We start from the raw sequence: 13,673 nt of genomic DNA on the forward strand, positions 1-13,673 counted from the left end.
GATATTAAACCCAAAGTTAGAAAACTAGAGGGAAATATAACATCAAAAAAAGAAAGGGGAAAAAAAAGAAGTGAAACTTATTTTAGTTTAGTTTAGTTTAGTTTCAGGTATAGAATTTAGTGATTTATCACTTCCATACAACACAGCATGTGCCCTCTGTAGTCTCCATCACCCACTAAACCCATCCTCCCTTTCTCCCCTCCAGCAATCTTCTGTTTGTTATCTATAGTTTAGAAAAAAGTGCAACTTTCAACTCCATGATTTTTCTATCATGGAAGTCCGGTTTCCTAGGAAATGAGCATACCTCCTGTCTTGAGATAAACAGGAAGAGATTGTGAATACTAAGAGAGGGGGGNCTTATTTTATTTTAGTTTAGTTTCAGGTATAGAATTTAGTGATTTATCACTTCCATACAACACAGCATGTGCCCTCTGTAGTCTCCATCACCCACTAAACCCATCCTCCCTTTCTCCCCTCCAGCAATCTTCTGTTTGTTATCTATAGTTTAGAAAAAAGTGCAACTTTCAACTCCATGATTTTTCTATCATGGAAGTCCGGTTTCCTAGGAAATGAGCATACCTCCTGTCTTGAGATAAACAGGAAGAGATTGTGAATACTAAGAGAGGGGGGCCAGGAGAGAAAGGGAAGGAAGGAGTGTTGGGAGCCATTCTGAGCCCACTAGTCAAGAAAACTCCTGGTGAGGTTAAAGCAAGTTTGCACAGTCTCTTGCCAATCAGATGACGACCGATATTCACCCCCACTCAATTATTTCTGCTTGAGCACTGGCCCCTAAGGTCAGTTGATCAACATCAGGAGTGACTTGTCCCCTTATTCTGGCCCTGGTATAGTGATTGCATACCATACCTTGTGAAGGAACTTATTGTGGGAACTTCTTTGATTATGGGAACAGACATCGTGTCTCCAGCAGGTCCTGTTTCCTTACATACTTTCCCTTGAACCATGAACAGTCTAATGACCCTTACTCATAAAAGATTGACCTTTACATGTACAATCCTGTTTCTACTGTTGCGTTAGTCCAGGATGTTCATACAGCTCAACATGTAAATCAACTAACCAAAAATGTCTCTCATGCCCTAGCTATTCAAGAAATCATAAAACTAGACACAAAAGTAAATGCACTTGAAGAGGCTATTCTATGTATTGGAAATGAGCTAAACTCTTTAAAGGTATGGTTGGCTCTCTGGTGCCATAAAGAATATAACTGGAAAATCAAGTCTTGCCTGTAGACAAAGAGCCTAACAAGGAACAGATAAGGGCAGAAGATAAGTTACTACATATACCTTTGCTAACATGATGTGTAGCAACTCCTTCCCTAAGGCCTACATTCCACAGACACCTTCCCTTACCTTGGCAGCTGTGATGAGGATGGATAAGAGCATCTGCAAGCCTATGACTTAATCTTAGTGTTATTAAAATGTGAACACCCTATTATTTTCTTAGTTACTCAACTTCAATATAATTGGGGCAGTTCTACCAGAATACTTCTGTAAAACCTGTTTCTGTACATTTTCCAAAAACATCTTATCACAGAAAACTATCCATTGTAAAAATTCCTTTATCTGATGTCATGTTAACATTTGACCTATAAATAAAGACACCAAAACCGACAGGACAGAGATGCCTGCCTGGTGATCAGAAAGAATCTCCGGGCTCTCTCCCTCCCTCCCTCGCCAACACTGTCCATCCTTCAGGGACCCCTGGACCTGCTGGAGCCGGTCTCTGGGAAGTGGTACCCAAACATCAGACCTGGAGGTAATCTCTTTAAACTATGTTGTTTTCATTGCATTAGTCAGGACAGTTAGGATTCCACCGAAGGGTACTGTGGACGCCCCCTACATAAGATAAGTAAGGTTAGTTGGTGGATAAGCAAAGAACTGTTTTTTGAGAAGTTATGGGCCATAAAGTGTCTAAGGAAAGGAGACTATAGATGTAATACGGAACATGCTTACAAAAAAAAGGGGGTAAAGGTGTCCCCTCAAAAAATTGCTTGATTTCTACGTTTTGTTCAAAAACTGTGTCCCTAGTTCCCTGAGGAAGGAACTGCCAGCATAGATATCTGGAATAACCTTGAGGACGAAATTAGACAATATTATATTTCACAAGCACCTAAAAAAATCCCGGTCGAAATTCTTTCTCTATTGACTATCATAAAGGGGGCGTTAGACCCCTCAAAAGATACTTTGAGAGTTTTCAAGCCCATCGCCTCCATAAATGATAGTAAGGTGGACTTGGGAACTGTCTTCAACTCCACCACTATGAAGGTTTCAAACTTAACATCAAACAAGTCGGCTTTCCCTGTTCAGACTACAGGGACTTTCCCTCCATCTGGGCCGCTCCCTCCCATGCCGCCTTCAAAAGGAGTAGGGCTCAGAGCCGCTGTTAGAGAGGCAGAAAAAGAGGGAGATACAGATTTTGTTCACTGCTTCCCCATTGCTTTTGGGGGAGAATTTGATGAGGAGCCTTCTTGGGAACCTCTTCCCTATAAGATTGTTAAGGAACTGAAAACTGCCTGTACCGAATATGGGCCACTTGCACCCTAAATACTAATATTGCTAGAGGCCCTAGTATCCCGCTGGATAACACCTTATGACTGGATTCAGATTGCAAAAGCATGCCTGTCCGGAGGCCAATGCCTGCTATGGAAAGCGGAATATGATGACCTAGCTAGAAAAAGAGTAGCACTAAATGAAAGGAGGAATAGGAGAGACATTACCCTCAATAAACTCCTAGACGAGGGTGATTTTGACACTGCTCAAGCTCAAATGTATCTTGATAGGTTCACCTTTCAACAGGTCACTGATCATGCTTATAACACCTGGAGAGCTTTGCCAATTGTCACAGGCAGGGCCGCTACCTTGGGAGAAATCCGACAACGATTGGATGAAAGCTATGAGGATTTTGTGTCTAGACTCATACAAGCTAATGATGAGGCAGCGGACATTCTCATTAAACAACTAGCATTTGAAAATGCCTCTTCTACTTGCCAATCTTTATTACGACCCATAAGAAAAACAGGTACCTTAACTGATTAGGTCAAACAATGCGCGGATGTAAGTGCTGCCTTTATCCAGGGCGTGGCTATTGCAGCAGCTTTAAAGGGAGAAACATACTCTCAATATGTCAGGTCTTTAGGGCAGTCAGGAGGTACTCAGAGAGAAAAACCTTCCTCAAGGTTTAATTGCTATTCTTGTGGGCAAGTGGGACATTTCAGTAGGGACTGCCCTACAATAAAGGCAATTACCTCTCTGCCCGCCGCACCTGTTCCTCAGGTGATAAATAATAACAACATGCCCAGAATTATATGCCCTAGGTGTCAAAAGGGCTTTCACTGGGCCAAAGATTGTAAATCTAAATTTCACAAAAATGGCCAGCCACTGGGAACCAATCTCCAAAAATCTCAGGACCAGGGAAACGGATCGAGGGGCCAGCCCCAGGCCCCGACACTAATTGGGGCAACATCCCTCAGCCCTCTCAATCCGTTCGCCAATTCCAATCAGTCTCCGAGCTCTATAGGGCAACCCCAGACAGTGCAGGACTGGACCTCCGTTCCACCGCCAGCACAATACTAATGCCTGATTCACCTCCTGGAACTATCCCCACCGGTGCAAAGGGGCCCCTGCCCCCTGGGGTAGTGGGACTAATACTGGGACAGATCTCCATCACCCTTCAGGGAATCGCTATAATCCCTGGGGTCATTGACGCTGATTATCAGGGAGAGATCAAGGTGCTGGTCTCTCCTCCTTCTTCCACCAAGCAAAATTTAAGGATCAGAGAATTGCCCAGTTACTATTATTGCCTTATTATCACATAGGAAAGGATGCCACTAATGCTCCCAGAGGAGAAGGAGGCTTTGGCTCTAGCGATAAGGCCTTATGGAAACAGGAGATTAAAGCCTCTAGGCCCACTAAAGTATTGCAGATTCAGGGAATCCCTATTCTAGGACTTCTAGACACCGGAGCAGATGTCTCCTGCATGGCAGGAAAAGATTGGCCTTCAGATTGGCCAACTCAGAATGCTCCTGCTACTCTTGTGGGTATAGGACAGGCTTCTAATGTGGCAAAAAGCTCTCAAATTCTAAAATGGTCAGATGAGGAACACAATTGAGAAACTTTTTGTCCTTATGTTATTCCTTCCATCCCTTTTTTAAAATGAGGACGAGACATTTTATCCCAAATGGGAATGTTACTTTCTAGCCCAGATGACAAGGTCGGTAATCAAATGTTACAAGTGGGGCTTCTTCCCAACAAAAGGTTGGACCAAACACAACAGGGTATAACTCCCATAAATATAAAACCCAAATTGGATGAAAAGAAGATTAGCTATCCAAATTTATAGAAGAGGCCATTGTTTCCTTTGTTGCTGACCCAATAATCTGGAAGTCAGATGCTCCTGTTTGGGTAGAACAATGGCCCTTAACTTCTGAAAAAATAGCAATGGCAAGAAAACTTCTAGAACAACAGCTTAAGGAAGGATATATTGAGCCTTCCAATAGTCCATGGAATACTCCCATTTTTGTTATTGGGAAAAATTCTGGAAACTGGAGAATGTTGCAAGATCTGAGGGCCATAAATGTTACTATGGAAACTATGGGCTCTCTTCAGCCAAGGGTCCCATCCTCTATAGCTGTCCTGGATGCATATCAGATAATTAATTGTGAAGTTTGTTGACCAGGCCCTTAAACCGGCTAGACAAACTCATGAAGCCTTTAACACAAGTAGATTACGGGCTGCACACTGAGCGCTCTGTGTTAACTCTGTGCGGTCCTGGCCAATAATAAAGACTCTCTTAATTCTGCTTCAGTGGTCTCAGTTGGTCTCTTGTGTCTCTCAGCATATTTTGGAGGTCTCAGAGAGATTATGGAGACCCCAGACCTCCAAATTCCTGTCTCATTTGCCTGTACCTTCCCCGGCTCCGGAAGATGTCCTGGGACCCGGGGAAACACTTGTCTTTCTTGCCGCCCCCAAAACGGACCCAGTTAATCTGTGGGAGTAACCTTTCTGAACCCCTGGAGGTAAGTCAATTTACCATCTGACTTCTGAATGCACACATGCTTCTGTCTGGGGGAATTAAGTGGAAGGCTGGATGCAGCTACGTCCCACACCAAGACATCACGTCGGTGTGGCCACTTCTGTAACCTGTAAACATGTTTTGTGTCCACTTCTGTACCTGTTTTGTCCTGTTGTCATTGTAATTGTTTTTAATCTCATCTGTAGGAATTCTGTGGGAGGGAATGTAATAACCTCTGGTGTGTATGTGAGTGTGAATGTGCGACTCGGCCTGGCTTGCCTGCCGGGTTCGATTCTGTGGCTCCACAGATGGGCACCCTTAAGGTCCCAAAAAGCCTACGGAGCCTGAGTGGGCCCGCCTGCGATTCCATGGTGAATGGCATACAGTCTCTGGCGGCATTGGAATAGTTTCCAGTCGTAAGTCACAAAGCTGAGACCGCTAGGCTAAGCGCCACCTAAGCTCCTTCGGGACATGGTCAGACTGGCATCTGACTGGTCTCCTCATTAGAGGGGGCACCCCCACCCTTTTATCTGTCTTTGCAACATCGCCTCAAGGGAGCATTATGGGATTGTGACTGTACAAAGAAGGGATTTTTGGAAAACTATAAAATTATGTAAATTAAAATGGCACACTTTTGACGTAGGGTGGCCTCAACCATCTGCCGCATCTGGCATGTTGTAGCCAGATTCCCAGATTAAACAAGGACACTGAAAGAATCAGTGCCTGAATTGGAAAGGGCCCCCCAAACCCAGCCGATATCAGGAGAAACCTCGAGAAGGGGACCTTATTGGCTTGACTGAGATAAAATCAGACTGAAGAGGACGTTAACTCTCTCTGTTCCTCTGCCTAGTAGATGTGAGGGTTTCTCATTCATTCATTTCCAAGTTAACGGCTATAATTGGAGCCAACTGTGGTTAGTCTAACTCGGGACAGGGACTTTAAGGTATATTCCCGAGCAGCTGCCGAAACTCTTTTTGTTTCAGGGAAATTCCTTGTCTTCTCCAGACTGACATGGACTGCCTAACAAAAAAAACAAAAGCAACAACAACAACAAAAAGAAACCTGAATTCTGTTCCTCTTTCTGAGCTGACAAAACTTAAAACTGGGAATTCTCTTTCTCTGCCTCCTGCTGTCACCTTGCCTCTTCTGCCTTCCCTTCCCCCTCCTATTTCTGCACCAGCTTGGGTGTGGTCTACATAACTGGTTCCTATGCCATCCTCAGTGCCTCAGGCACATTGGCTCCTCCTCCCACCGTCGAAGCCAAGGAACAAAATGCACTTCCACGGAAATCTATGTCTTGATTACTGAACATAGGTTTGGGTTTTTAACTTCCTATTGCAGAGAAAGTAAGGCTATTTGGACCTATTGGAAAACATGNTTTCTCATTCATTCATTTCCAAGTTAACGGCTATAATTGGAGCCAACTGTGGTTAGTCTAACTCGGGACAGGGACTTTAAGGTATATTCCCGAGCAGCTGCCGAAACTCTTTTTGTTTCAGGGAAATTCCTTGTCTTCTCCAGACTGACATGGACTGCCTAACAAAAAAAACAAAAGCAACAACAACAACAAAAAGAAACCTGAATTCTGTTCCTCTTTCTGAGCTGACAAAACTTAAAACTGGGAATTCTCTTTCTCTGCCTCCTGCTGTCACCTTGCCTCTTCTGCCTTCCCTTCCCCCTCCTATTTCTGCACCAGCTTGGGTGTGGTCTACATAACTGGTTCCTATGCCATCCTCAGTGCCTCAGGCACATTGGCTCCTCCTCCCACCGTCGAAGCCAAGGAACAAAATGCACTTCCACGGAAATCTATGTCTTGATTACTGAACATAGGTTTGGGTTTTTAACTTCCTATTGCAGAGAAAGTAAGGCTATTTGGACCTATTGGAAAACATGGTTTGTGCTTACTTGGTTCCTGAATTTACCATCTAGAAAATTCTTGCATAAACACCTCTCAGTTGGTTACTAAGTCCTCAATTGGAGACTAAGGTTTCCTAAGAGTTAAACTTCTGCTAAGTGTACTTAAGACTGATGGAAAATAAGGAAAGCAACCCTGTATATAGGAAAATGAGAGGTATGTAAGAAAGTAATTTTGTCCTAAATGAGACTGATTGTTTAGAGAGAAATGGCTTTGGGACAAAGTTTAAAGGCAAAGGAAAATTGTAGAAGGTTCATGAAGAGAAATCTTTAAAAAGGATTTTTTTGTGTGCTCAGGATAGACTAAGGTTGAGATGAATGGAATTTTAAAAGTACACTGGTATAAGGTTAAAACTCCGTTTTTCTCTCTGTTCAAAAGACAAGGTTTTCTTATATTGTTCACCTGCTCTTGATAAGACAATGTAAGCAAAGGTTTTCTCTTTTGTCTGCCAAGAAAACCAAAAGTTTCAGGTTTCATCTTTATCAGATCTTTGATTGCTTATTCAAAGGATGAGGGTCACCCCTTTCAAAAACTTAGAAGTGTACTTAACAGATATATAACCAAAGGATTCAGCTCTTAAAATTTCAGGCATCACCCCATGGACCCATCACTCTGCAGTTAAGTAGGCCAACTCAGCAGAAGAAACCTCAACCTGGCAAGGTGATCCAGGTCCAGTCAACCAGCTTAAACTGACCCTCAAAAGGACACTGGCCCCTGAGATCTCCAGCCCTGCTTTGGCCACACCCGGGAAGCTGGCTGGTCTACACACGCACCGCAGAAGCTTGAGGAATCACCGGCTCGATAAGATAAACTGTCCTTACTCTGCCCAGAAAGCTGGGGAAACAGCGAAAAGTTCCTGTTTACACTCACCTTCCTCTTATGTTCTGTTGGTATTAATTGCCTCTAATCTAGACCCCATTTGTAAGAGCAGGGCTCCTGGAAGATTCTGTTAAACTAACCCTTTCTTGGTAGGATGATTATGAGTTACAGGTTGTACAGGAGGTTAATTCTGCTCTCATGCCCAAGGCGATTCATTGGAGCTCTAACATTGGGCATTACTGCACTGATCACCATCATAGGGTCTGTGGCTGCTTCCACTGTCTCCCTTGTCCAGGAGGTACATACAGCCCAACACACTGACCAATTAACTAGAAATGTCTCTTTTGCATTGGCCACTCAAGAAATAATTGACAGGAAATTGGACACTAAGGTTAATGCCTTAGAAGAGGCAGTACTGTTTATTGGAAATGAATTAAGTTTTCTAAAATCTCTTTTAGCCTTTCGATGTCACAAGGAGTATAATTGGATCTGTGTTACTCATTTCCAACATAAGAATACCACCCACACTTGGGAGAATATCCAAAATCACCTACTTGGTATTTGGAATCATTCTAATTTTAGAATTATTTGATGTCCAAACCCTTCATGAACAGATTCAGGCTATTAATGTATCCTCTACCTTTGTCTCTCCTTCACAGGTTGCAACCTCCCTTCTTTAGAAGGGAATTTTTGTAACTTTGCTCCTTAGCAGAAGACATAGCATACTGCTTTTGTCTTCTGTCCTAGAGTAATCTTAGGAAGGATGAAGTCTTCATTCTTTATATGGATATAATTATTATTAAATAATATTCTAACGATTTAAGTCCAGGCCCTCATTTTACAGTAAAGATTTAAGATTCTTCTTCTTTATTCTTTCGGTAGAAGACCTACACCTCTCTTGATCGCAATGTTATACAAAGAAAAGCAGGTTTCTTAAGGGCTAGTTTGGTTGACTTCCATAGTTTTTCTGTTCCTTTACCCTCTTATTATTTATAACTTGGGCCAGAATAATACCAATCATAAAATGAGAACAGCATTTAAAAAATAGTTTATGCCTTTCAGAGTGTATTAATATAAATAGGGTTAAGCAGGAGTAGATAGGCATATGACAGATATTTATATATAATCCACACACTCCCTTCCTTCCTTCCTTCCTTCCTTCCTTCCTTCCTTCCTTCCTTCAACATTAATTGAACTTATTTCACCTGATTTTCTAGGCACTAGAACTGATGTTTTTCTAGTAACTAAGTAGACAATAATCGTCCTCAAAAAGAGCTAACTTTCTACTGGGGTAAGACAGATAAAAACCAAAAGAAATGAGTAAGATATATAATATATTTGATAGTATTAAGATATATAGAGCAAAATAAAGTCACCTTGGTGGAGGTGGGTCCACATATGTACTAGTACCTCTGGAGTTTAGAAATACTCACCTATTTAAGGGGTTTTTTTGGCCATAAAGAACTTTAAAAAGACTGGGGTTTGGAGAGGATGCTTAGTGTCAGCTATGTTCTGGCCTCTGATCTTGTTCTCTTATGTTCTGTTTATTTGAGATCCTCTTAAGGTCGATGCCTTGATAATCCAATAATTTCCAGGACAATTTAGGCCAAATCACATAGGTCAGTTAATCGAAGGAAATAGGGAAGAAAGCAAATCACTCCAATATCTGTTCATGATTCAGAACCTCACACAAGTCAGTGAATAAAAACCAGTATGGCTAGAAGATGAATTTAGTTGAGTCTACCTTCTGCTGTCAGAAATACTGCTGAAAAATCAATACATTTTTAAAAATCAACAAAGTTAAGGGTGCCTGGGTGGCTCAATTGAGTAAGTGTCTGACTCTTGATTTTGGCTCAGGTCATGATCTCCCGGTTCGAGTGTTTAAGCCCCACATCGGGCTCTGTACTGACAGTGCGGAGTTTGCTTGGGATTCTCTCTCTCTCTCTCTCTCTCTCTCAAAATAAAGAAACAAACACAAAAAATGAAATGAACTCCTGAACCTCTTCCAAGGGTGTGCCATGTAAATGGAAATCTGAGTACTAAGAACTAGCTTAGCAATTATTTAGTGCAGGAACAGAGGCAGAGCTAACACAAAGATACTAAGATAGGGACAAGTTTGCTTGTTTCAAGGTTAAAGAGAGGCCACTGTGCATAGAATATGTGAATGGCAGAGAGTAGTTCAGGAAAGAATGAAAGAACTAGGTAGGGTCCAGAAGAAAAAGCCTCTTGTAGTGTTTTATTTTAAGTGCGAAAACGCTATTGGTAGTTTTTAAGTTGGGAAATAACATTATCAAATTTATTATTTATATTTTAAAAGAGCAATCTGAATCTTCATAAAAAGGGATTTGGATTTTATTCTCACTGTAATACAATCCAGTGACAGTTTTTATGGAGATGCTTATTAGTAGAAAATAAGATTCAGATTTGAAAATATATCAATATCAATGTCAAAATAATATATTTGTTTATTTTATTTGGAGAGAGAAAGAGAGGGAGGAGCAGAGAGAAAAGAAGAGAGAGAGAAGGCTCACACACCATGACATTATGACCTGAACTGAAATAAAGAGTCAGATTCCTGGGGCACCTGGGTGGCTCAGCCAGGTGAGTGTCCGACTTCGGCTCAGATCATGATCTCCCCGCTTGTGGGTTTCAGCCCTGTGTCAGGCTCTGGGCTGACAGTTCAGAGCCTGGAGCCTGGATTCTCTGTCCCCCTCTCTCTCTGCCCCTCCCCCACCCTCACTCAATCTCTCTCTCAAAAAGGAATAAATGATTTAAAAAAATTTTAAAGAGAGTCAGATTCTTAACTGGATGAGCCACCCTGCGCCCCACACATTTTCTATTTCTATACTGTCTTTACCACTTCCCATTCCCCACTTGGAAATAATGTGTAACACAAATTTCTGTACGTAGAATACGTTATGTGCAGGACTTACCTAAAGAGGAGATGTATTTGTACATCTTTAATCTGTTTGTTTTAGAACAGTGACTTAAATTCCCAGTGACGCGAAACACAGCTCAAGGAAGTGTCAGAACTTTATCGAGGGTGCTTTGTTCATTTAAATCATAGTGCTAGATGCTACAAGCACTTAGGGGGTGGGGGCTGGGTCTTCCTTGCAGCATATCACAGGTCATTCAGATTGATAGCTAGCCTTAGCGGGAGATGGGCTCATTGTTGACCCAGTAGATCCTCCGCAATTACCACAAGGCAAACTTGTGGGGGTGCAGCATTTATTATTTAACTGTTCTAAACTGAGATAGCTTAGATCCATTCTTGAGAACCTGATGATCCTGTTTCTTGATAGTCCATTTTTACAGAGCAAAAAATCAAATGAACCAACAAAACCTTTACAAAAAAGGGACTTTCAAAGAAATCCCCCAAAGCAAATAGTAAAGTGTTCACCTCTCATTACTCATATGCAATTTGCTTTTCAGAAGATACACATATGGAACTTGATGGGGCAATGTTGTGCAAAAGTAACAACAAATTATTTTCACCTTTTCTCTGATGATGTGAAAAACAGTTCCTCGTGGAGGCATTTCTGTGTCTTTCGTAACTCAAAGTGCGGCAAGCAGAAGGTTACACAAACCACTTTATAAAGATATTGGCAATGCATTACTTGATGCAGGACACAGTAGAACTGAGAGGAGCAAGGCGTTGGAAATCACTGGGGCTGGTGAAGGAATCCTGCCATGTAAGTGATTGGCAGTGAACCCTTTGACAACATTCCTGAAGACCGAGGGAATGTTATCTAGCTTCTGGTTACTTACTGTTGTCCTGTAGAATGTGTTCCTTCCCAGAACCAGCTCTTCTCACTTGCCTGTTGGTGGCATAGATCCAGAGGAAGAAAATGTGAAATGCTGCCTTTTCCTTTATTCCCTGCAGAGACCCGGCCTCCCTCTTCAGTTTGGCGTCCAGTGGCCCTGACCCTGCTGTCACTGTGTTTGGTGCTGCTCCTTGGCCTGTTGGCCCTGGGGCTTGTGTGTAAGTCTGCGCTCTGACCTGGGGGAGGATCTTGATTCTAAGGTTTGTCTGGGATGAGAAATACTTGTTTAAAATTTTTTTTTCCTTAATTCTGGAGTCTGTGGGTACTTCCATGTACCTTACTCTAAAGCATAAAATGCAGCAATCACTTGCCAGCTAGACTTTTATATTCTATTGGAGATCAGCAGGTTTTTGTCTGTTTCCACTTTGATATTTAAAATCAGCAATTTTTAATGAATACATGATTTGACCCTCTTTTATTCTACAAAAGAGTAGAGGCGTGGTTTTTGCTTTTAGTATGCATGACTCAGCAGGCTAATACCGAGGGAAGAGGTTTCATTTATATCTACTCCCTCAATAGAAGGAGGACAGACCGGGTCCTCAATTATCACAATATTTTAAAGAAAATCCAAAAAGTTATAGGATCATTTTTGCAAAATCTTGTGAAAACTAAACAAGGAAAAAATGCATGTGAAAAAGTCTTTAAATTTCAAACCAAGAAGGACAAGATCAAAAACTAAAAAAAAAAACAAAAAACAAAAACCACAACGAAAAACGTAGTGGGTGAATTTGCTTCATGAGATTGAGACTATAGTATCATTTCCTGAGCAGTGGAAGAAGGTGGTTCAAGGTAAAAGGTTACTTTGAAGAGCAGGTTTGAATGTCAAACATTTGGTTTTTATAGGAAATTGTAGAAATGTTAGTTTGTTATCATAAATCAAAAAAATATATTTCTTAGTGTTTCTACCATGACCTACAAATTCTTAATTCATTTTGATACAATTGGTTTTACGATAGCCATTACTTTTAGGGATATAAAGCAACTTTCCTGATTCATGAAGGGTTTTTCTACTTAGATACAGAAATCTGGAGTTTCAGCCTAAGGGTTGAAATTTTCTAGACAAGAGATATTAAGGACATTGCTTGTTCTCACTGAACCCTGTGGGAATCTATAAAAAATATGGAAATAATAATATGACTACGTTAGTGACTGAGATTACAATATATGGTAATTGTCCATACTCAATATAATCATTATTAGATGAGTGGATTTGTGGTTTTGGGTTAAGCAGTGGTTTAAGAGTATGCACAAAATATTTATTGAGCAGTAAAAATGGTTGAAGATTTAGCCCTAAAGTTAGAAACTGTTATTCTGATTCCACATTTTCAGATAAAAAGACAGACTTGACAAATTAAATTGCTTGAGACAATACAATTTATTATGTACTGCAGTTCAAACTTGAATATGCGCAATAGGAAATCTCACAGCAGGAGGTCTTAAACAATACAATGGTTTCTCTTCCACATACGTAAAAAGGGGAAATAGAAATGAAGAAATGAGCTGTCCAGTCTGACTTGGTAACTTGGGTTAGTTTTTCAGTTCTACCAGCTTTCCAATACTCAGCAAGACAGCATTTCTCACAAGGAAGAAAGATTGGGGAATCTCTCCCGACAGCTCCAGTCTCTCCAGACAAAGAACAGGAAGCTTGCAGAAATTCTGCAGCATGTGGCTGAAAAACTGTGTCGTGTGCTCTATAACAGAACTGGAGGTGAGTCCTGATCACTAAGCTCCCTCCACTCCAGGATGTCTGTCATTATAGAGCTGACGTTCTCACCTGTGGACCTGGGCGTCACATAATATGTAGTTAGTTGGGCACCTCCCATCCCCAGTTCCTGGGATCCTTTAGTTCAGGTACATCTGTACTATAATGCATAAAAAAGATTCTTCAAATTCAGACAATTTAAACAATAAAACAAGGAACTTTGAATATCCAAAATAACAATGCAAGTAAATAAAATACAGAGTTATTTCTCAACTTACCTTGGCGCATAACAATGTAATATACATTTCCCAATGAGTATAAATCTTTTCCCACTGAGCAGTTAATGAGCTCATAACTATAGTTGTCACATTTTAAAAATCATACT

The 13,673-nt window shown here is 41.2% G+C and overlaps 1 protein-coding gene across 4 annotated transcripts in view; it reads left to right on the forward strand.

Annotated features, from left to right (window-relative positions):
- Nucleotides 1-13,673, forward strand: part of CLEC1A (C-type lectin domain family 1 member A) — a 37,477-nt gene that overhangs the window by 9,753 nt on the left and 14,051 nt on the right. For 3 of the 4 annotated variants that reach the window (XR_013330687.1, XM_077745992.1, XM_077745991.1), the window contains exons 2-3: nucleotides 11,646-11,744; nucleotides 13,118-13,294. The exons of the other annotated variant lie outside the window; for it this stretch is intronic. Coding sequence is in view for 2 of the 3 variants with exons in the window: in XM_077745992.1 (XP_077602118.1) it covers nucleotides 11,646-11,744; nucleotides 13,118-13,294 (276 nt within the window). In the remaining variant the exon portion in view is untranslated. The remainder of the gene's footprint in view (nucleotides 1-11,645; nucleotides 11,745-13,117; nucleotides 13,295-13,673) is intronic. 4 annotated transcript variants of the gene reach the window in all.

The sequence above is a fragment of the Crocuta crocuta genome, unplaced genomic scaffold, assembly GCF_008692635.1.
Source record: "Crocuta crocuta isolate KB4526 unplaced genomic scaffold, BGI_CrCroc_1.0 scaffold109, whole genome shotgun sequence".
Classification (NCBI taxonomy): domain Eukaryota; kingdom Metazoa; phylum Chordata; class Mammalia; order Carnivora; family Hyaenidae; genus Crocuta; species Crocuta crocuta.